Source organism: Artemia sp. Qi Xiang Cuo, chromosome 6, assembly GCF_049724085.1.
Source record: "Artemia sp. Qi Xiang Cuo chromosome 6, ASM4972408v1, whole genome shotgun sequence".
In the NCBI taxonomy this organism is placed as follows: Eukaryota; Metazoa; Arthropoda; class Branchiopoda; order Anostraca; family Artemiidae; genus Artemia; species Artemia sp. Qi Xiang Cuo.
In genome coordinates this window covers 82,521,173-82,546,095 of record NC_142799.1, presented here as the reverse complement: position 1 = coordinate 82,546,095, position 24,923 = coordinate 82,521,173, and the positions used below count along the sequence as shown (strand labels likewise).

The following is a 24,923-nucleotide window of genomic DNA, read 5'->3' as shown; positions in this document are numbered from 1 at the left end:
TTTTCATTTTCCTCTATATCTTTTCCTGCAACTCTATCTCGGTTTAACAATTTCTTCAAAATGTTCTGCCCATCTCTCTTTAATTCTTTCCTTTTAGCTAATTGTGGCCCCATTTCTATCATTAACTGGGCAAAGTTCGGTTTGGCTACTCCCTCTCAATTATTAACATCCCAGTACAATATTTTACTATTATGCCGTCTAGCTGCATCTTCCAAATTCTCGGCAATTTTATCCATGGTCTCCACTTCACACCTCCCTAGTTAATATTTTAATGCTTTCTCCACTTTCTTCACATTCCTTTTGTTTTCATATGATCTATCACTCAAATAATTCTTGTACAAGTCCTTTCTCGTTTCTATTAAACATAAAGCTTTTTCACTAATATTCTTAGCTGTAGTCCTAGCTTTCATCCCTAAGGCACCCTCAGCAACTTCACAAATTATTTTTCTAAAATTATTCCAACCATCATCCACATTATCAAATTTTAAACTCTTAAGTTTAGTATTCAACTGTTCCTGGAGAGTTTATCTCAAATTCTCATCCTGGAGTGTACCAACATCATAACTTCCTGGAAGGTAATTACCCTTTCGAAATTTTGGCTTTAAATTAACCCTTGACATTACTAGATGATGATATTTACTTTTAAACTCAATAACAGCACTCCTACATACCCTAGTATCTTGTATTGATCCTGCCAGTCTTCGGTTTACTTTAACATAATCAATAAGATTTGCTGTCTTACCATCACTCGAATACCATGTTAACTTATGTGTCATTTTATGACCAAACACCATATTGGTTATAACTAGATTGTTATACCTACAAAATTGCAAAAGTCTGTATCCATTACTTTTTCTTTTCCTACACCAAATTTACCTTGGCTATACCATCTATCCCTATTTCTACCGACCTGGGCGTTAACATTTGTAACTGTACAATCTGTAAAATCCTGTAACTGTAAGGAAAATTCATCTGAGTCACTAGTGTCTCCGTCAGTCGGTTCTACAGGCTCATATACTACAATAACTGATACCCTGAACTTCTTAGTCATAAAATGAGCAACTATTATTCTATTATTTATACCTTCCCAGCCTAAACAAGACTTAGCAGCTTCCTTATTCATCATGAGCCCTACTCCCTGTCTATGTACCCCATCTTTCCTGCCTGAGTAAACAAATTCTATATTAGCTAGGAAGAGGTTTTTTCAGCCCAAAGACGCCCGTCAAAACATACCGAGCCCAGAAGAAATGTCCATTAATCAGAATCCCGTGCGAATGCTGTGTTGTTTACTAAGCTATAATTTCCTCGAAGGGCGCCACTCCTCAAGTGGGAATAGAGTTGACCGCAAGGTCTCCAGTCTTGCAGGTATCCCGAAAGGGTCGAGGCAGCCCTTTGCAGAAGCCGTTGTCCATAGATCTGGATCTTACGCCCTACCACAGTTGTCCTCCTATAGAGGATCATGTCGCGATGGTGTTCTGCATCACCATGCAATTTAACCCATTACTGGGAGAAAGTTTGTAACTCAAGGAACGTGTGGACACACCGGTGGGCCCTATTGAGTGCACATTTGAGGGGCCTTCTTCCTCCTTTGCTTGTATTTATGACCCCGGGTGAGGGTAACTTGATTGGTAACTTGTTCTAAAATCACAGCTACTGAATTTTTTGTTGTGCTTTCTTTTCACAGTGACAACGTCTCCAAATCTATCTGTTATGCTCCTTTTTTTAAATTTGTTTTCGCTATTTGGCCATCCTTTACAATTTCAAAACCTTTTGATTCACTATTATTTAGATGTTTAATCAACTTTTGATTTTGGGTCTTATTAGAAATAAGGTTGCAAGAACTAATCAAATTGCATGTTGGTGCTTCAATTGACATTCTTGTATGGACATTTTCATTATTACAAGCTAAAAAAACTAAACATTCTTGACAGTTACAAGTCACCTGGCAAAGAGTAAGGCATTAAATAAGACTTTAACAACAGGTGATATAAGCCCCCCCTCCTTAAAAAGCAAGAAGTTATCTTACAATTAGACAGTTTTCCAAGACATAAAAAATAAACTTTTTTCTCTGGTTGGTTGTCCTCCCCCCATATCATAGGCGTAGGGAAGGGGGGCAGGGGAGGGAAGCTGCCCCCTCCCCTAGAACTTCAAATTTACGCTAGATATTAACGAGAACTTTTCGTATGTTGGAATTTTTTGTTGGATGTTACCTGGTAGATGGTTAAAAAAGCTGGAGACAAACAGAAATTTCCCAACATCGTTTGCAATATCAACATTTACCTTTCGATCTTCAATATTGATTTTCGGTCCGATATATAGATAGGAGACTGGCCCACAATCGGCTGGTTTTGACTTGTTGAATTCTCTATGAGTTGATTCAAGCGATAAGAAGTTGCTGAGCATGCCAAAGCAAAAGTAACTCATTCAATACCATCCTTTAAAAAGACAATTAGAAATACTCCGCCATTTTTCCACCTCCTCAGTTAGCGCAAAGTAACTTGGTACAGTCTCCTTCCAAAAGCGGACCTTAAATTCTTCAGTAGCTATTTTTTGATAATTACAATGTTGTGAACAGAATTTCTTTTCTTGCTCTTCAGCTCAATAAGAATGTAATCACCAGCCTTGACTTTCTCAGTTTCAGATCAGAAGTTGCTGGTTTGGGGCTCGTCTTTAATGTCTATGCTGGGGTCTGAAGAGTTGTTGTATACAGGAATACAATGTGAGTTTACAATGCGAGTTTTCTAGCATTCGTAATTAGGCGTAGGCTTTCAGACAAAATTGAACAAAATTCCAGATTTAATCACCATAAAACCTGATCCAGTCTGATATTTTTGGTAAAAGTATTAATTCAGGTCAGATATTTTAAAAACATACACTGCCATCTTTCAGAGCTTTTATAATCCACCAGAAGCCCCATAGGTTTTTATATTGAAAATGTTTGCTTTGGCTAAACGTGGGCCGGTCTCCCCTATACCAATTTTGATATTTAATTTTGCCCAACTGTAAACTTTTGAATTGAATTCTTAGAAGAAGCTGTTATCTAACCATAATGTGATTTGTGTCAAATCGCTTTTGTGGTGTTTGTGTTTTCTGGAAATTGGAAGTTGGGTCTCTTATATTATACTGTTGAAGGAAAAGTAGAACATGGAAAATGTTAAAGGCCGAGTTTTAGCGAAATATAGAATGACTAGCTTCTAAAGACCTATATTCAAAGGACATCGGGAAGTATTAGTAAGACCCCTCCCCCCTCCATCACAGAAGCGGCTGCCCCCCCTCTACACAAGATGCTGCCTACGCCCATGCCCCATATGGATAGATTTTTGTGTCCTCCCAATGCCTTTACTGTGCACTGTAAGACAAAGTCCATCAAAATGTTCCATATAACTTGGGATAGAACCAACCCTGCTTAATACCTGATTTGATACAAAACCCTCATTTCATGCATTAACAGTAGCAATGTTTTTTTTCCATGCTAAGTACTTATCACCTTTTCAATATGATTTCTGCGATATAAATCATCACTCGTATGTTTATTATAGCGAAGTTCGATATATTTTTTATGTTGAATTTTTTTTCAATAAAGCATAAGTTAAAATTCAGCGCAAAAAAGCCAGGTTTCTTATACTTGTTTTTAAGTCTTAATGTTGCTCTTTACTTTGATTTCAAAAATATGCTTTTTGTTTAATTTGAGCTCAAGAGAATAAATTGGGTAGATTCTAATTATCTTAATGTGTTAGAGATATTCCTTAAAACCTGAAACTGGTAATTAAGAAAGCAGTGGAAACTGTCAACCTCTCTGGTCGAGTGATAGTACCTATTTTTGATGTGTTTCAAATGTCACATGTGTTAATAACATTTCTAGGCATCATCGTCTATACATAGATACATAGGCTAAATGATGACTAACATATTTTTTTAGACAGTATCGAAGCAAGTTCATAAAGAGCTGCGGCACATATTGAACTATGAGATCATTTAAAAAAAGGTGCAACTGATTTGGGAGCTATATTGAAAGTTGAGAAACACAGTCCTCAAAATAAATTTGAGAAAAAAAATTTCAAATTAAACGAAAAGTGAGTTTTTCAAATAAGGGTTATGAGCAACATTAAAACTCTAAACGAATAGAAATAATCCTACCCATAAGAGGTATAAATAAGCACATGCACCCTGCTTTTGTGTCGAAGTTTTACTTAGGCTTTGTTAAGAATATTATAAATATCAAATGTCAGGAGATCAGACTGATAAGATTCCAAATATCTTGATTCGTTAGACGTATTCCTTAAAAACTAAAATTGGTAATTAAGAATGCAGCGGAAATTTTGGTATTGTCTGGTAGAATGATGGTAGCTATTTTAGGTGTGTCTCAATAATTACATCTGCTGGTAATAGTTGTAGGCATCTTCGTCAATATATAGGACCATAAATGACGACTAACATACTTTCTTGACAGTATAGAAGTGTGTTCAAAAAGAGCTGCTGCACATAATGAAGTACGAGATTATGAAAAAGAGCTGCAACTGGTTTGGAAGCTGTATTGAAAGTTGAGAAACACAGTCCTCGAAATCGTCAAATTAAATTTGAGAAACCAAAATTAAATAAAAGCTAATTTTTTCAAAAGAAAGTAAAAAGCTACTTTAAACTATTAAGCCTAAGAGCCCTGTTTTTTGTGTTAAAGTTTAACTTATGTCTTATTGAGTTTATTATAAATACCTAAAATATCAAGGGAGCAGATTATTGATTAGTAGATTGTAATTATCTTAATGGGTTCGAAGTATTCCTTAAAAGCTGAAATTTGTGGCTAAGAAAGCATTGGAAACTGTGAACTTTTCTGATCGTGTGATAGTAGCTACTTCAGGCGTGTTGCAACTGTCACATCTGTTGATGACAGTAGTAGGCACCATCGTCTGTATGTAGAGACATAAATGGTGACTAAAAATCTGCAACTGATTTGGAAGCTAAATTGAAAGTTGAGATACACAGTCCAGTTGTGTTTGTCAAGGGTCTTATCAAGGTGTCAAATAGAAAATGACAAATCAGATAAACAAAATTTCGTGAAAGTTTTATTATAAAAATACATCACATAATATGGCTTTCTCAATAAATAAACATTAAAAAATACACATAAACTTGGCATAGTAGTTACTGTAATCATTTTAAACTATCTTATGAGTCAAGATTAAGGACAATTTAGAAGAGTTCTCAGAATTAAAAAAAATATTTCCATGGGGGAGCAGGGGGGGGGGGGGGGCTAAAACATGAATTCAGATTCAAACTTTAAAGTACTTTTTTTGTATTATTGCAGTTTAGATTTCATGTTAAACTTGGAAAATTTTACCAAAGCAATGTGTTTGGAAAACAATACTCTGCTCTTTCAGGCTTAATGAGTTTCTTTGTTTTTTGTCTCTTTTTTTATATATATAAGATGATTAGTAATATCACTCTAAGTTATAGTTACGAAGAAATGATATAAAATTAAAAAAAAAACACTAAAATACTAGATTTTTAAAAAGTTTCTGGGGTTAATAAAAAGTCCTTTTCTTACCTCAGTAACTTAATAGCATACTTTTAAGTAGTAGATTCTAATAAAGTAAGATTTCATCAGCAGGAAATGCATATACAACAGAACTGATGAAAGTTAGAATTCGAAAATCGAGCGTTCGAAGTTAGTTCGTATATATTGTATTGCTTACAGTTCAATAAATTTCTTTTGTCTTTTCTCAACTTTGGATGTGTTCAAGAACTCAATCATCATTGATAATCATTAATTATTTTTTATTAATTTCTTTATTGTATTATATTTTTTAACCACAAGTTTATCCCCTAAATTCATTATAATACATAAAGGGGCTAGCATTGCGGTCCATTCTATTCTTATGGTAATACAAACTGCTTATAGTTTTTTGCTATCTATTGTCTTAGAACGAAAATAATTCTTTAAACCCGAATAAAAATTGAATTGTGGAGAAAAAACCTTAATCTGGGCAATTTAGCAAGTAGGATCGTTTCACGGATTCTGTTCTGGCATGGTAGGATATAGATGGCGGTACACTTAGGGTAAGTTCAACCCCCTTAAAACGTTTTAACCATTAAAATCAATGACAAACGAGAAGATAAGAAAATACAGAGAATTTCATTTCAAGAAATACTGCCTAGCATCTTATTAGGCTATTACTAGGGGACTAATACTGATAATAAGTACTATTACTGAGTCAATATTAGCATCTAGTTAGGCTAATATATGGCGGATACTACAGCCTCATACTAGGTCACCATTTCTTGAGTACAACTGGCCTACTTTCATACTCGTTAATCCCAGGGGTGGTTTTGGAGGCACGTGCCCCCAAGAAGGCTGAAAATAACTTGACCTCCCCTCTCAACAGCCCTGAGGGTATTAGACCTGAACATCTTAAAGTGCTCTATTCTAATTCGAAACATGTCATAGTTGTGAAGTGAAGAGTACAGTGTTTTTCTATGATCGTCTAAGACGGGTATATATTAGCTCAGGCTGAGAGACCGTGTTGCCTGTATGTCTGAACTTAAGTTGGGTATATATTGTGTATACTGCCATCTAAATTCTACCCTGCCCAAGGAGTAATCCATAGTATATATCTGATAGGTCGTATAGTTCAATCTCATGAAAGAAAAGACAAAGAATTATGTCATATTTTGTGATTTAAGGAGATTTCATCTCCGGGTTGACATATATACCAAGCTCAATCTCAGGAATAATTTACTTTCATAAGATGGCAATTTTAAATTAGACTATTTTGTCTAACATATTAAGACACTTGTCGTCGGGAAAAGTTGTTGTTTTACTGATAATAGGAAACTGGATGATAAGAAATTGTGACATCAAACAGTTTATAATTTTTTTCAGTAAAACTGAAGTCGGTACCCTGGTCGGGCCTCTTTGGATCTGAAATTTTGGACAGCAGCTTGCTAATGTCGGCCCCCATGAAACCTGAAGGTATTACAAAACAGGTATACCGATTATTAATTTCGGTCACGTAGTCCTGCAGACTCATTAGAATTAAACATTGCGAGAAAATATCATGGCTATCCTAATTTATATACAGGGGGATATTATTATCTCATCTATTTTTTCTATTGGTTTTCCACGGGTATCAAAATTAGCAAGCTGCCACCCTGAGTTTAGATCCAAAGAAGCAGCGATCCGAGTGCAGAAGAATCAGTTTTAGTGAAAACTAATTTTGTTTGGTGCGTTGTTCAGGTATCCAAACCCAAGCACATAAGCACATAATCTAAACTATAGGAAAGACTATTCAAATGTCTAGACTATCTATCTAGATAGAGACTCTAGACTATTTCAAATGTCTTGAAATTAACTCGCTGGATTTAGATTAAAAGTTCAGTCTAAGTATAAAGACATATATGTTTTTTTGTTTTTTTTAATTTGAAGGTACACTATACCTTCAAATGAAGTAAATTTTGTCTGAAATTCCAACTCAATGTCTAAGAAGAAAAAAAATTCTGAAAATTTCCATCCCGTCTTGTCTCTATTGCATTTAATTTGGATTAGAGACTTCCACTTTTATGCATTTTTCATTTCCGTTGATTTGATAATCTATTCTGACAAGTTTGGGTGGATAAACTTCATATAGAATATGCAAGAAAAACTATGCACAGCATAAACCATAAAAAACCTATCATAATCTATCTAGTATGAAAGATATGGCTCTGTTTGTAGACACTCAGTCTAAAATCACTGGGGGTCAAACTCAGTCACGGAATAATACCTTTCCAGTTGGAGCTCGCAAGTTTGCCGTAGGCTTTATTCCTGAAACTGGGTGTACTAGGGGGACTATCGGCTGTGCTGATGACAGTGCTCGAGCTCTTTGCTGTGAAATAGTTGGTGGAGCAGGAGCCCTGGCTTGTCCAGACATAGGTCTTATACCTTGAATAAGAGGTTGTGCAGCCGGTTGAATATTAGTTGGTGGTATTAGGGGTGATGGCGAACCTTGAGCCCGTGCTTTTCCTGCTAAATGGCGAATACCTGGAGTAAGATGAGGTGTAACCATTTGAGGAATAGTAGGCTGTGTAAGGGGTGATGGCGATACGGAAGCCCTGGCTTGCCCTGATGAAGGGCTCGCACTTAGGATAAAAGGGTTTGCAGGAGTTTGAAGAACCGTAGGCTGTGTTTTAAGTGATCTAGCTGGCAAAAGTTTATTGTTATAAAACACTCTTTGTGGAACAGAATTGGAAGGTCCATTTAAGAATCTCCAAGCCTCAATTTTAACGGTTTCAGGTATGCTCACGTGCTGTATATTCTGCAGGATAGCCTGAGGGTTTGGTTGAACCCAGCTTGCTCTAGCTGCTTGTGACGGTGGGGCGAATGCAGCTCTAGGAGGTCCTCTGTATTGGTTTGTTGAAGCTTGGGCTATTGATGCATCTCCATCATCAATAGCGTTGAAGTGGTCTGGATCTAATCGGTTTGGAATTCTTTGCCCAACCAATCTAGATGCTTTCAGTTGGTTTTGCCTACGTGACTCAAAATCGAAAAGGCTTGGGTCGAGTTCATCAGAGTCTAGAACTAGATCTTGTAGTGTAGGAGTTCCACCAATTGGTCTAGGACGTTCTCTTGTTCCAATCGCTCCGCGAATCGCATTGACCCCTCTTGTTAAAAAATTGCCACTTGATGGTGCACTTAAACCAAACGGATTAGAACCAGACGACGCAGAGCTAGGAACTTCTCCTAGACCAGCGGCAGAGAATAGGTCAAAAGCTGATGATGACCCTCCGCCACCACCACCATTTGTCCCCATGACCTCACCGATGCGACCTAAGGCTCCAATTATACCTCCATCCATGTTGTTAACCTAAAAAATTAAAATAGTTCACATTATGCTACGAACTTTTAAAGACAATATAATTTGCATTGAGAAAATAGGCTAATGAATTCGGACACATGAAAACAAAGAGCAATTGTTTAGGGAAAGAAAAAGCTTATAACTGCATGAGGATTTGGCCTTTTTTAGCTTTCTGACAAAAATGTGGCATGGTCCTAAAAATTTCATAATTCTAAATAACCAAAAGAACAACTTAGAAAATCGCAATTTTCCGGCATGAATACACCCAAGATGGGTCTAGGGAAAACAATTTTCTTGAGTTGATGTCCTTTCCTTGGTTTTTAAAGTGTAAATTTAAATAAATTGAAAAAGGAGATATCACAAATCGAAATTAAATATATACAGTTGTTTTGGAAGCCTGTTGTCCCGTCTCTATTCTTTTGTTTTTTCGCAGAATGGTACCTAAAGAAGCAAAGAAAATGGAAGATAAAAATACTAGTTTCATCACTTTGTTATAATTTTCATTTTTAAAAGGTTTAGAATTTGAAAAAGTAAAAAACGAAATAAATAAAAAGTACTGATACACAAAATCAGATATTAAGGTTTTGAATTATCAGGGTGTAAAATGTAAGTGGGGGTGTTTGATTAGAATGCATACAAACTTTAATGGATAATGAATCTGTAGAATATTTAATGTCCATAGCTTCCCATGTCTAACCAATATTAGAATATAATGCTTCAACTATTGTCAATAGCCAAAAAATAGCACAGAAAAATGGAGACTTTTCCCCCCGTTTCACCAAAATTTTAAGAAATTACCCCCCCCCCCTTCCATTTTACCATGAATTCCTAAAGACCCTCCGTGCACAAACCACAAGTCGTTAATAACAGTCGAAAAAACCGAAACTCATTTCTCTGTTTTTTAGCTCTCCGGCCAGATTGTACGTCGTATAACTTACTACTGCTACCACTAACAACTAATTGCTCTCCGAGGTAAACACAGCTACAGAGCCTCCTCTCCCATCCCAATATAATCAAAGCTTCACTCTTTACCCCCTACCATGAAAATCCAATTGCCTTTAAATCTTTTCTTGTAATCTCTTATCACCCCATTTGGGGACGACCTGGCCAGTGATGGATGGCCGAAAATTACAATCTTTGACACAAGTCTTCAAACTAAGATTAGAATATTGGAAGCAAAGTTCTCAAACGTGGGCGCTTCGAAAGGTTGAGGAAGATCTGTTGAATGATTTCCAGAGGAATTGCCTAATGATAATCTTAGGCACTCGTATGATTGACCGTATATTAAACAATAGACTCTACACAAATGTGATTCGTTCCCTCTCTCTAGGGCTATTATAAAAGGTTCTTTTTTGTATAATATAACACCTTTTCAGCGACCACAGACAAGAGCTTGAAAACTGATAAGAGATGCCACTTAACAAACGTTTAATAAGGCCTTTCTAGTGTAGCGTTACTCAGCAGAACCGAAAAACTTCAAAGCAAGCTTATTGTCAATTTATTGAAACCAGTAAATGAGTTTAGTTGTTGAAATTCTGTGAAAATGGGTAGATTCTTTTGTTTTTGATTGTTTTTATTGACCATAGTTGGGACTAAGCTAGTATTCAGAATATAGGTTAGTTTAGAAAATTGCAAACAAATATATCTATTCCACTCGTTTGGGAAAAAGTGCTCTTTCACCTAAAAGTAAAAAAAAAAATTAATTCTACTCGTGTTATTATATTTACGTTTTTATTTGCTCAAGCTAGATGTTGCTGGCAGTTTGCTTTCTGAGAAACATGTTTGAGTTCCCTCCTATGCTCTTTGGCTTGGCCAGCCGATCAATTACCAAAAACAGAAATTGGTGTTATGTGGTCAGCACCGGAGCCACTAGTAAATGAGTAAGATTCAATCAAATACATAGACGACATCTAAGATTGCCTTTCAGTTTCCATTAAAGACAGAATAATCGCTATGTAATTAATTTAAACTTAGTTCTTTTGGTAAGTGCTAGAATTCTTGTTAATACTATGGAAATCGGGAGATGACAATTAAGAGGTTTCCAAAATAATGCTTCATCTCATACTAGAACTATTTTTGTTTAAAACAGCGTTAACGGATGATATTGACAAAAAAACAAAACAAAGAACTTCAAATCTTCCGTTTTAATTTATTGAGGTACAATTTAACAGTAATCTTTAAGCAAAGGATAAACTATAGGTTTCTGGCACATAAGCGTTAATTCATGGGGGGGGGACATATCTTAAGTAAATTTGGTTTATTAAGGGGATTAATAATCAATGAGAATCTGCTGTTTAAATTATTAATTAAATTATGCCGTTCAAACTCTACAGTGTAAACGCTAGTTTTCGAACCAAATGTACTTTCACCTGATCTGATTTTCTAAATAGAAATGTAGGCTATTTTCTTTGGAAATAAAACATTTTGCAAATATTTTTTTGTTAGAAATATATTTAAAGTCAAAAGCAAGTAAGATTTAAAACTATTTTGACAACCTAATTTTGATAACGATATTTTAAGGAATCATTAATAACAATGAATTTGGAAATGATTCTTTATTATTGGCTATTAGAGTATAACGCGAAATATAAGCCCTTCTCCCATCTGTACTTGGGGTGGGTTTTGAATAGTGCTTTACAGCTTATCTGCCAGTGGGTAAAGTATAATCTATCCCAACAATATTGGAAAATATTTATCGTCTTATTTTTCCTTTTTAAAATTTGTATTTCTTTATTCTGATGTTTTGTTTCTTCTTCTTCGTTTTTTTTTACATATACGCTGACCTTGTTAGCAGAATTTATCATGTTTCAGAATCTCAGATCTGCATTTGAATTCAAACTTCTAATTCAAAGTGAAAACTTCATATTAAATTTTATTATATCACATTTAGCAGGTGCACTAATTTTGCTCTCAAGGGACGCTTTAGATTATTATTTGATCAGGCTATATACAAAAAAATTATTTAACTAAAAAATACAGAGTAATATGAATAATATATTATTCATTATAAAAAAAATTGTTTTTATATAGTCATAAATTACGAAATAACATCTAAAATAAAAAAGAAATATTTCCTCATTTTGTCTTTTTTTTTAAGAAAAATATTTTCTCGTTTTTACAAGTTTCAAAAACATTTTTTTACAATTTAAAAAAAATATATACAAATACATTCCCATAAACCTTAAGACAGCTACTTTTAGGATGTTCTTTTTCAACTTTTTTTTTACGTGAAAAATTATTATTAATCACAGAAACGCAGATCTTTTCAATTATAGGCCATAATTTGTATTGATTTTTTTGGAAGCAATATTTCCAGATGCCTGGTAATAAGATAGGGCAGCCGTTAAAGCAAAAATGCGCCAAAGTCACATTCTTTTCCCAAAAATGCTCCGAAGCTGCAGTTTTAAAAAACAAATCGTTTTGAAAAAATTGAAGGATTTCGTGTACAACCTAAAAACGTGCCTAAATAGAGCAATTGCGCCCTATCTGGCAACACTGATTATAATAATACTCACAGTATCCATAAATGCCTCGCTGTATGTTCCATTGCATTTGTTGTATTGACTAAGACAATCACTTCTTTCAGCTTTGTGGATACCGTACATCGCCGGACGCAATAAATGAAAACTGTTTGTCTGGTCAAGGTTAAGTGCCCGCAATAACCTAAAACAAATCAATACTTAACGACATACTAATCACACACAAAAAAATCTATGGAAGGTGTTATGAGTCCTAGGTTTGTCATTGCCAGTAATGCCTCACTTTGATCACAAATCGTTCATTACTGCGTTTCCACGCAAGAATGGCCGTCTTCGCGGTGTCCACCAAGTTTCATCCGTTTTTCGCTGCAAGTTTAAGCGTCATAACGGTTTGATAGCTGCGCCGAGAAATGTCTACTGAGCCGTTATGCGGGGCTCCCACGGCGTCAATAAAGTTAATAAGGTTTGTCATGAAAGTATGAACCATAAAGTTTCTCCCGCTCACACCAGGATTTCATCTTTTTGACTAAACAGCAGTTTTTCATAGAAAGTAACTGAAATACTCAGCCATGGAGCTGAGAAAACCACCTTTTTAAGCATTTTTCCTTTTAACAGTAAATAATATTTTTTGTAAAAATATTTAAACAAAATATTTTTTGTTTCTTTTACCAAGCTAAATATTTAATCAAGTATACACGATTATATTTGTTGAAACTAATTTGTATGTTGTTTATTTGAAATTTTCCCCAAATCTTCTGCTATTGGTTGAACTTTGCGGATTTTCTTGAAAAAGTTAAATAAATTTTAACTTCTTTCCGACTGCAAAAAAGTCAACAAAGTTATGCGAGGAAAACGGTTTATTAACTTTGCGGACAGCTTTATTGACGTCGTGGGAGCCCCGCTTTAAAAAACCCTTCCGTTATTTTTGAAACATTTTTTTTGAACGGAACAATGAAAATAACTGAGAAATGAGAAAAAAAACACTCGTAAAGAAGAAAAACGAGGGTATTTCCAGTCAGTGAAAATATTTTGGCGGAGAACTCTTCTCAACTGTCATCAGTCTGAAAATAGGAAAATAAAAACAAACCGTGAAAAACAACCACTAAAATAAAAGAAGACCCTCTAATGCAACGGTGAAAGAGTAACTGATTAAGTAATCCAATATTATTATGACAATTAGGATATGACAATTAGGATATGACAATTAGGAATGACAATTAGGATAATAAATCTGAGATCATTTTTTTTAATTGTTTTAAAAGCTAATCGCTTACTAGGACTGGTATCACCTTACATTTTGTTATTTGTTCAGCAAAGATTAGAAAAATATTCAACATCACGCAATAGCAACACAAAACACACTTAGATTAGAGTTTACATTTCTTCCAGAATTATTTGATTTTTTTTACTGGAATCCAGGGCCATATCCAGGATTTTTGTCGTGGGGGGATGCAAAAAAAAAACTTTAAAAAAATGCATCAAAAATTAGTTTATTTTCATTTTTGTTACGTTTTTTATGAGTCGGACAAACTTTTAAAGCGGGGGGGGGTGAAACCCCTAAACCTCTCCTGGATACAGCTTTGCTGGAATCTGATTTAGAAATTATTTTACTTGTTTTCTTATTTTGCATTGACACAGCGATTGTTGTAGGCCAGCTATAACATATTCTGTCAAACGGGATTTTTTAGCTACCGTTCTTAAACTTAGCACGTCCTATCCAGTAGTGTAATCCGTTTAATAATTTTTAAAAGTTTGTCTTGAATTTATTACATCACCTTTTCTCACTTCTAAAAAGAGTTGGATAATCGAACTGTTGGTGTCAAAATCAGTTTACTGGATCTTTGATTTCAACGGAAAGATCCTTTGAAAACAGTAGCAGTCAAAATCCCGAAACGTATATGTATGTTTTTTCATTATCCTCTAAGATTTACATTTTGTAACATGCCTTTTGAATTATCTTATTCGACTAAATATCTATACAGTTCATTATACAGGTTAACTACCATTGCGGCCAAAAGCACCATTTTTCAAGCAAAAAGTTGCTGAAGATGGAGTTTTCCAACAAAAAACGATTAAAAATTCACCAATCAGGGGCATAATTTGCTATGAAAAAGGGGGCAACTGCCCGCGTACCTCATTTTCCGCCTCCCCCAGAACCCAGTTTGCTCTCTTCCATCCAGCTGAAATTTAATTTCTTCGAAAATCTTGTCAAAACTAAGATAAGCCTCCACAATTCAAGCATCTACAGAAACGGGTCAGATTTCTTTACAATATTTTTGCCTCTATTGTACTATGTGGCCCATTTTTCAGTCTTCCCTGTCATTTTTGCTTGGTTTGGGAAAATTGGCTCCAACGTTTCCACCCCAGGATTTTGACTAAATTACGCACTGACACAGATCTTTCAAACAGTTCGTGGTAACTAACTGTAAGTATGGACTGACCCTGCTAACTTGTATTCGAAACTCTAAAACATAGAATTCTTATACCAATAGATACTTAAAAGGCATCAGATTTTAATCATAATTTCAAATATATAACTTTCATCACATTTAATCGTACCCATCAAAAGTTAAGCGCCTGAGAAAATTTGGCTTATTTTCTACAAAAAGGGGAAAGACCCCCTAAAAGTTATAGAACCTTAATGAAAATCACACCATTATATTCAGCGTATCACAGAACCCTACTGTAGCGGTTTCAAGCTCCTATCTACAAAAACGTGGAATTTTCCATTTTTTGCCAGAAGAAAGATCACGGATGCGTGTTTATTTTTTTTTTTTTTTTTTTTTTTTTCCAGGGGTGATCGTATCGACCCAGTGATCCTAGAATATTATGAGAGGACTCATTTGAACAGAAATTAAAAGTTCTAGTGCCCTTTTTAAGTGACAAAAAAAAGAAGGGCAACAAGGTCCCCTCTCAAACTCATTTTTTTCGCAAAGTCACCCGATCAAAATTTTGCGATAGCCGTTTTGTTCAGCATGGTCGAAAATATTATAACTTTGTCTTTTAGGATGACTTAATCCCTCGAAGCCCCCAGGGGGAGGGCTGAAAGTTATGAACTTTACCCAATGTTAACATATAGTATTGGTTATTGGGACCCGGCTCAATGGTAACCGAAACTCTAGAAAACGGTATTTTGATACAAATTGATAAATCAAAAGAATCGGATGTTAATTCTGATTTCAAATATATAAATTTCATCAAGTTTAATTTTACCTATCAAAAGTTACGCGCCTGAGAAAATTTGGCTGATTTTCGAAAAAAGGGGGAAAGACCCTCTAAAAGTTATAGAACCTTAATGAAAATTACACAATCATATTCAGCGTATCAGAGAACCCTACTGTAGAGGTTTCAAGCTCCTATCGACAAAAATGAAGAATTTTCCATTTTTTGCCAGAAGAAAGATCACGGATGCGTGATTAGTTGTTTTTTGTATTTTTGTTTTTTTTTCCCAGGAGTGATCGTATCGACCCAGTGGTCCTAGAATATTATGGGAGGGATCATTGGAACGGAAATTAAAAGTTATAGTGCCCTTTTTAAGTGACCAAAAAAATGGAGGGCAACTAGGCCCCCTCCCATGCTATTTTTTTCCCAAAGTCACCCGATCAAAATTTCGAGATAGCCATTTTGTTCAGCATGGTCGAAAATATTATAACTATGTATTTCAGGATGACTTAATCCCTCGAAGCCCCCAGGAGGAGGGCTGAAAGTTATGAACTTTACCCAATGTTAAACATAGTATTGGTTATTGGGACCCGGCTCAATGGTAACCGAAACTCTAGAAAACGGTATTTTGATACAAATAGATACATCAAAAGAATCGGACTTTAATGCTGATTTCAAATATATAAGTTTCATCAAGTTTAATCCTACACATCAAAAGTTACGCGCCTAAGAAAATTTGGCTGATTTTCGAAAAAAGGGGGAAAACCCCCCTAAAAGCTATATAACCTTAATGAAAATCACACCATCATATTTCGCGTATCAGAAAACCCTACTGTAAAAGTATCAAGCTCCTATCTACAAAAATGTGGAATTTTGCATTTTTTGCCAGAAGAAAGATCACGGATGCGTGTTTATTTGTTTGTTTTTTCCCAGGGGTGATCGTATCGATCCAGTGGTCCTAGAATATCGTGGGAGGGCTCATTGGAATGGAAATTAAAAGTTTAAGTGCCCTTTTTAAGTGACCAAAAAAATTGGAGGGCAACTGGGCCCCCTCCCACGCTCATTGTTTTCCCAAAGTCACCTGATCAAAATTTTGAGATAGCCATTTTGTTCAGAATGTTTAAAAACATTATAAGTATGTCTTTTAGGATGACTTAATCCCTCGAAGTTCCCGGGAGGAGGGCTGAAAGTTATGAACTTTACCTAATGTTAACATATAGTATTGGTTATTGGGAAGTATACAGTACAGACGTTTTCAGGGGAGATTTTTCCTGGTAGTGGGGGGGGGGTCGGGCAGGGACGTACGCAGGGGGAGGACCACTGGGCCCGGCCCCCCCCCGAAATCTCACGATTTTTTTTCATTCTCCCATAATTTTCTGATTTTTCTCACAGAATAATGGGTTTGAAGGATTTGCCCTCCCCCCGAAACAAATTGGCCCCCCCCCCGAAAAAAATTCCTGCGTACGTGCCTGGGGTCGGGGGTTATGTAGGAGGATCTTTCCATAAAGGAAGTTTTCATGGGGGAAGGGACATTGCCATGAAGGGGACGCCAGACTTCCCAGCATTATTTAAAAAAAAGATCAGAAATTAAATATAAAAAAAACAAGTTTTTCAACTGCAACAGCAGCAACATCAAAACTTTAAACGAACAGAAAATATTACATATATGATTGGGTTCACCCCCTAGTCAATACCTCACTCTTTAAGCCAGAGATTTTTTAGTACTTTCATAAGAGCTATGTATTCTAATTAACGGCCTTTGTGATTAAGCGGTCATTTTTAAAGAACTGGAACAAAATTCGAACTTTTGCTTAAAGAGCAAGGTATTGACTAGGGGGCGAACCCTCTAATATACGTATTAAAAATATATTAATATAGAAGTTCGTTACGTAAGTTAATTCGTAAGTTACGCATATTTATTACTAATAAAAACGTTCGTAAATAAAATGAAACAAGTTTCGAGAAAGCCATTTAAACAAATAAAAGTAAATTAATATGAAAATTTTGTTTTAATTATTCATGTACTGTGAGACAAGATTAAAACCTGCATTTATTCAAAAACGTTCAAAAATTAAATTAAAAAAACAAGTTTTTTTAACTGAAAGTAAGGAGCTACATTTAAAATCAAAAGGAACAGAAATTATTCCGTACACGAAAGGGGCTGTCCCCTCCACAACGCCTCGCTCTTTAAGCTAAAGTTTGACTTTCTCACAACTATATTTTTTTAAACAATAAAAAACTTTAGCTTAAAGAGAGAGGCGTTGAGGAGGGGACAGCCCCTTTCATATACGGAATAATTTCTGTTCGTTTTAAGTTTTAATGTCGCTCCTTACTTTCAGTTAAAAAAAACTTGTTTTTTTTATTTAATAGAATACAGAACGTAAACACAGCATAACAGCGGTCAAATGGCGCAAACGCCTCCCGTCTGCAAACACTGGTATACTGCTTAATGAAAGCAAGAAGCTTTTATTAAACCTTCATTCTCCTCTTGCTTTCATTATCGCCGATTTTTAAACTATTCAAGAGAAAGTACCCAAAATAGCGAGTTTATTCTACTTCCTCTTATGAAATTTGATTTTGCATATCCAGATATAGACACGTATTTACGCAATATTTTTTACACTCCATTTGTGGGATCTAACAAAAAATACTTCCTCAGATGGAAAGTAGATAATACAAGTTGATGAATCAGTTCAAGCGTCACACCCAAAGATTATTCAAACTACAAAAATTTCTTAAATAAAGTTTTACCTTATTTTTTCTGACGCTATATTTTTAAGTAACCTTAAGTCATGAATCTAATAAATAAAAATTATTGAATAAACTGTTTTGTATTTTAGTCTTCTCAGGTCTGGAACTAACGTTAAGATATACAGTCTATAGGCTGCATATTTTTAAAAACAAAATATAGGCTCATTTTCGTGCCTTTCTTATTGATTGCCGTTTTTAATTCATCCAGTGCCGAAAGGCAGTTTGACTTGGAACAGTTTTGAAACTGTTGTGTCCAATGAAAAAAGTCAACGAAAAAAGAATTATTGGGTCCAATCATGGGCACCCATAAGCTGAATTCAAGGGGAGGGGGGGAAACCTCGTCTAATTGGCACTTTTAATGTCATATAATAAAAATCTCAGAACAAAAATATGAAAATAAGGCAGCATCATTCAGCCAGGGGGGGAGCCCCCATGCCCCCCCCATATGGGCGCCCATGGGTCCAATAAAAAAACGTCCTCTAGGCATACATGGAGCTTATCTTCCCAATCTCCACTCTTTTCACCTATGTTCAACTTGTATGTTATTGAAAACTTAACGTAATGAAACTAATATAGTTAGTTGGTAAATACAGATATTTTATATAATTAGTGTCCTTTAAAGTGTCTTTACCAATTTATTATTTTTACCATTTATTATTTTTGTTATTTTGCCGTTTGGAGTCTTCCTGAAAAATTTAGCCTATGTTACAACGATTATACCTAGCTGAGAGCATTCCTTCTTGGAGAGTAGTTTAAAAAAACAAGTACACATTTGGAAATGTATGCTCTCTTTATTAAAGCTCAAGTCAAAACTAGTGGAATGATAGGGGAGGGAGTGAGAGGGTGGCATCCATTCGTGTAGATTAAATTTAAAACCTGGAGGGGCAAACTCTTTTCTAATTAACATCCTAATGCGGGATGAGTTTGCAAAAATCCAATAGAGTGCAGAGTTAGGCAATTTATACTGTTTGTATAACGAGGCATACAACTAAAAAAATGGTATAATGATAATTATAAACATGATTATAAAAAAACGGTTTATACTTTAAACTGTTTGAGTTGTCAAAGAAGCATATCAGGACTTGAAAGGGAAACTGCTGTCACGCCCCATCACAATCACACTACTGGTGGCACCCTTCCTCAAATTTAGAATAACCTCTATTTGTTTTAAGTTTTAACGTCATTCTTCACTTTCATCTAAAAAAAATATATCTCATGTATTTAGTTATGCACTAGAATATCATTAATAAAATGCAAAGGGTTTTTTCATCCCATAAAATCTTCAAGGTCAGCAATCTTCAAGGTCTGATTCGTCTGTAACATACAATAATCTGTTTCTCAAATATTAAAAAATAATGTTTTCAGCTTCTTGAATATAAAACCTTTGAATTGGATATCTCTAGCCGTTGTCCATGGGTCCATGGAAGGACCATAAAGCGAAAATATAAAGGCCAAGGAAAGTAAAATGAAATCTAATTGTTTGAATAGCTTAAGTGGAAACTTACACAAGTATAGAAATCTTTAAACATTAGGAAGAAATCTGTAATTCAATCTGTGAGGAAAAGTACCTCAATTGGCAGGTACCACACTTCAATGTTGCAACACTGACGAAAATGTAGAACTGCTCTAAAAAATTATAATATTGGAACACGTAAAGAAAAATCTTAGAAAATCGTGGCTTTCAGGCATAATTAGACCTAAGATGGGCCCAGAAGACAAACAACAATTTGATGATCTCGGTACTTTAAAAAAACGGTGAAGTGCAATACGAAGACTAATAATCATGGAAATATGTAATAACTTAACTTTATAATTGAGGCTATTGAAGCTTATTATAAAGAGTGCGGGATTAAGTTGGTGATTGTCATGCCCCCTCCTCTTATATTTAGAGGAACTTCTGGTCGTTTTAAAATCGTTTTTTTATTTCATAGGATAAGGTATTTTCTTTTATTTAAGGCAATGTGGTACATTAAAAGAATCGCCCTCTCTCGTCTGGTATGAAATTTTTTAGTTTGTGTGGCCAAGCTATTTAAAATTGATTTGGCGGTCTTGCCATAACTTGTAGAGCTTGGATAAGTGATCCGAATAGATGGCAGAAAACTAAAAGCTGATATCTACTTTTCCTGAAAACTTGTAACTTCTCTGGTTTTGTGCTGGAGATAGATATATTCAGATTTAACGAAACTTCGATCATTAGAAAGTGTTAATTCTGTCTTTTCGATTAAACGGAGCAGAATTTTCTCTTTAAAGTTCAGAAAAGGGCAGTCCCTAGAAATGTTCTAGCATACCTGCTAGTAAACGTTAAAATCATCCCAAAGGAAGTATCATTTGAACAATTTAAAAGTTTGAGAGTTCCCTGTGATGCTACCCGTTTTGATTAAAAACCTTGCCAAGACAGGAGACATATTATTTATGCTGTAGGTACATTGGATAGACAGCGATTCCCTGAACAATTAGTAAAGATTATATTTTTTATATTGTAAACTAGCCTATTGTTAGCTTTTCGAACTGTTGAAACCACAGTACATAAATTAAAGGCAGTATGATCTTTCCCTATCTCACCCATTATAAAAACCCGGAACCGAGGTGCGAGTGCTCCAGAGAACGTAGAAACATAAGCGACATTAGATCTTTTCACAGGTAGACAAGTCAGATTTCTCTTGAACGCGAAACTTGGTTTCAACGTTGTAATACTAAATTTTAAAGAGACTAACTTTAAATTAATTTATTCCATTACATATATGAAAATCGGTAATTAGTAGTACAATGTTATCATTAGATGTTTTTAGGAATTAGAAGTAGGTTTCGTAGTCTCATGTTGGTTTCAAAGGCATTTTCAGAAAGTTTCAGCCAAAATACGTGTTCCAGGGCAATTGAACCGCTGATGGCAGATCAAATGAGAGGAGCTGTTTGTACGCGCTAATGCAAGAAGAAATGGGAGGAGCTGTTTGTTCGCAAGGAGAATGCAGAGTCAGAAATTATCTGCCGTAAACTTACTGCTATTATCTTTATGCTGTGGTTGAAACATTCAAGATCCCTATCAATGTTTATTAAAGTCTTAAGATAATATCATTTGATAATTTGGAAGCTTTGGGAGTTCCCTGTGCTGCTGGGAAAATTCCCTAACGAGCCCTTTGTCTTTGAGATTATCAGTCGACGCTGAGGCTCGCAAAATTATTTTTAAAGTATAGAATCGCCTTCATTATGTACAAGAGCGCTATTGCATATGTACATTGCATATGTTGATATGTACAAGAGCGCTATTGCATGCTGGTTAGTAATGAGCTACAACCAAAGCACCTATCTTTCCACTGTTAGGGTTGTCCAGGCTTATTGTGTATTCAAGATGCAAATTCAAATAATAGAAGGGCTTTTTTCCTGCCAGAAAACCTGTCGTAGTTTTTAATTTTTTTTAATTGATCTTACTTTTTTTTAATTTTACTTTTTTTTAATCTTACTTTTTTTTAATTGATCTTCTATATTAAATTATGTTTGTTGAATATAAGAAATAGTATTTTCCAGTTTCTCGTCCTTAAAACCTTTCTAGATCCAAGGTAAATCACTCATATAAATGCTAATCATAAATCTAAAAATCACTTGTTCTGAAAACCCTAAAAACTAGTTTAATATAACTTATAAAGATCAGATCACAAATTATGATGAATCGGAACAAATTAAGGTTTTTAAACAAATAGCAACGGTATGAGGCTAGTAATCATGAAAAAACTACACATATTTCGAACCGCTATTTACAATTCCTTGTCAACATCGAAAAGAGAATAATTATTTTTTGATGAAATTTGAAGGGCTAACGAAATAAAAGAGACAACACAAAAAAAAATTGCATAACTTTTGAATTTATGTTATTCACAAATTATTCTCCTCCTGGACAACCCAAAAAGTAATTGTACTTGAAAACAAAAAAATATTCGACCGTAATTTATTTTTTCTGGTGATCCCTGTTACATTCCCTTTGACTTTTTTTTAAATAACCGACAATCTAAAATACCATCCTCCATGGGGAGGATATCCCCGTCCCCCATTTGCAAGGGATGTCGTAAAACCCACAAAATCTTACCCCTATGTTATGTTTTTTTGTTCTTCTTTTAAACAGGTGAATAATCCTATGCAGATTTTGTAAGTTCATGCGTTGGATTTAACCGCACACAGAGGGAGAGGGATAATCTCCCATCAAGATTTGTCGGAACAACCCCTCTCCCTTCCGGAAAAGGTTTGCCAATAAACACAGATGTTCTCTTGCATTGGTTTTCGGATCCTATGAAGTAATTCCATGCGAAATAAACTAAATAATATTTAATTGATTTAAACTCTGTTACGCTTAAAGTCATTCTCAAGTGTCCTACATCTATAATTACAGGCTTTCAGCTATTCAAAGGACAATTGCACAATTAAGGGGGTTCATTAATAAGCAATCTTTTAGACTGGTTTTTACCAGACGGAAAAAAGGAGATGACCTTGACATTACATCACTAAAGGATGCACCATTCAGTCTTGCCAAGCCGGACTTACAAAAGGAAAAAAAAACATTCCAAGGTATGATGAGTATAAACAACGAGATCGTAATTAGCTAAATCTCTTTTTGTAAAGTTGATTGGTCAGAAAACCGACCATCACGCTAAATTTCGTGTTGATCAGCGCAATTCGCACCGTCTTGCAGGAGGGAGGAATACCACAGTCATAATTAAAAATAGGTGATTGCCTTAGTTATGAGTAAAAACAAATAGAAGTTTTCGAAAGGGGGGGGGGAATTTTCTAGTGGTAACCACCAGCCTTAAGATCGGCCCAGACGATGTCAGGGTATTTGAAAATAGTGGCATCTCGTTCTCTTAATTTTTGATAGGGGAACCAATTATCTTCTGGAAACATTTTCTTTAGTATTAAAATATATTTAATATTAATGTTATTAATTTTTTTGAATCCTTTACCAGGATACAATATTTTGAGCTGATTACCGAAAGTTTCATGCACCTGACTCTGCTTCTTTCTTTCAAATATCCAAGAAAGTTTGTCAAGAAAAAATGTTTTTTACCCTAAATGTGATGAAAGTCCTGACAAAGAATGATTACTACCGAAAATACCACAATTTCAAATCCTATGAACGGATACCCCTTTCTGGGCAGGCATGCATAAATTTATCTTTGCTTCATTTTACTTTTTGGGGGGAGAACCAAAATTCACTCTCACGCGTACGCGTTAAGGTTGCAAAGTTGAAAAAAAAATTCACCGAAATCCGTTAAACTCCGAATTTACTCCCCCAACTTTTGACAAGTTTTTAATGGAAAAGGTTCTGGCTATGGAAACAAAGTTAGAAATATATCACGGTCACCATAGGTGGCTCTGTACATCGAGGGTTGTTTGTAGAGGTAGTAAAAATACAATGAATGAGCTGAGTATGCTGTTGCGTGCAAGTTGCTGTTGCAAAACTTAGTCTAAAGCTTTTCCCAAATATTTGGTTAGTCGAAAAGACAAATCATGTTTTAGTTTTGTAGTTTCGCCTGGTGGAAGTTGGGACAGAACTGATTTCTATTGATCAGGCATGTTTGTCGTCCAAAAAAATAAATTTGTTATATGCCTTGTAAATGGCTTTTCCTTCAACAAAGCCGATATAATCTTAGCACAGTCTAGATCTATAACCTTAGACACACTAACAGGGACATGCGTTGGACTGCTGGTAAGAACGCTTGGGTGCCTATCTGGTAGTACAGTCAAATCATACTATTTTTTTTCTAGATCAAGCAAGCGGAAGAATTTATTATTCCATTTTCTCCTCAGTCTTTGAAAATTGATCGGCATTTTAGCTTCGCGATATCTACTTACGCGATATCTAGTCAAAGATTTCGTTGACACTGGTTGACTATTTATTATTCTATAAAAGTCCATAATTATTATTTTTCACCCACTAAAAATAGTAATTTCATCCATCCGTTTCAAAATCGGTTCGAAGACCATGACTGAAAAGCTATTTATTCGCTATAGAGAAGATATGAATGTGCATACACCTCCTTTTATGTTTTTTAATTTACTGAACTTCTGATGTTTAATATTAGCATATCGACTAGCAGTGGCGTTGTTTGGGAGGGGCAAGGGGGGGGAGTTACCCTCCTCCCCCCCAAAAAATTGGAGAAAAAACTAGTATATAGCCTGTGCCTTTTGACTCTCCGGATGCACACCCCTGTCGCCCCTCCCCTCCAACAAAAATGCTGGATCTACGCCGCTGTGGACTAGCATACTAGTGTGCATCAGGCACGTACGCAGGAATTTGTTTCGGGGGGGGCCCAATTTGTATCGAGGGGGGCCAAATCCTTCAAACCCATTATTCTGTGAGAAAAATCAGAAAATTATGGGAAAATGAAAAACATCGTGAGATTTTTTTTTTTTGGGGGGGGGGCCGGGCCCCGAGCCCCCCCCCCCCTGCGTACGTCCCTGGTGTGCATGCCACTTATTAGGAAAATTATTAGCCCAAAAATAATTTCTCGCTAATAATTTTAATTAGGGAGAACATTTCTCCCTAATATTGGGCTAAATTGTCTAAAAAAAATTGAAAATTATTAGCCCAAAAAAACAACTTTTCCCCGGATCCCATCCTGGGGGAAAAAATCTAACTTTGTTTTTCTCCCTATGAAGTGGAACTTTGTGCGCCTATTGTTCGACACTGAAACGTTACAAACTTTCAACCATTTTA

General features: G+C 35.3%; 1 protein-coding gene across 1 annotated transcript in view; it reads right to left on the bottom strand.

The window, feature by feature from the left end:
• Positions 1-5,047: 5,047 nt before the first annotated feature.
• The window catches only part of LOC148951667 (uncharacterized), a 29,141-nt gene continuing 9,265 nt past the window's right edge, over positions 5,048-24,923 (bottom strand). The window contains exons 3-4 of the mRNA XM_089091255.1: positions 12,344-12,491; positions 5,048-8,837 (exon numbers count right to left, since the gene is read on the bottom strand). Of these exons, the coding sequence (XP_088947381.1) occupies positions 7,740-8,837; positions 12,344-12,491 (1,246 nt within the window). The 3' untranslated portion in view covers positions 5,048-7,739. The remainder of the gene's footprint in view (positions 8,838-12,343; positions 12,492-24,923) is intronic.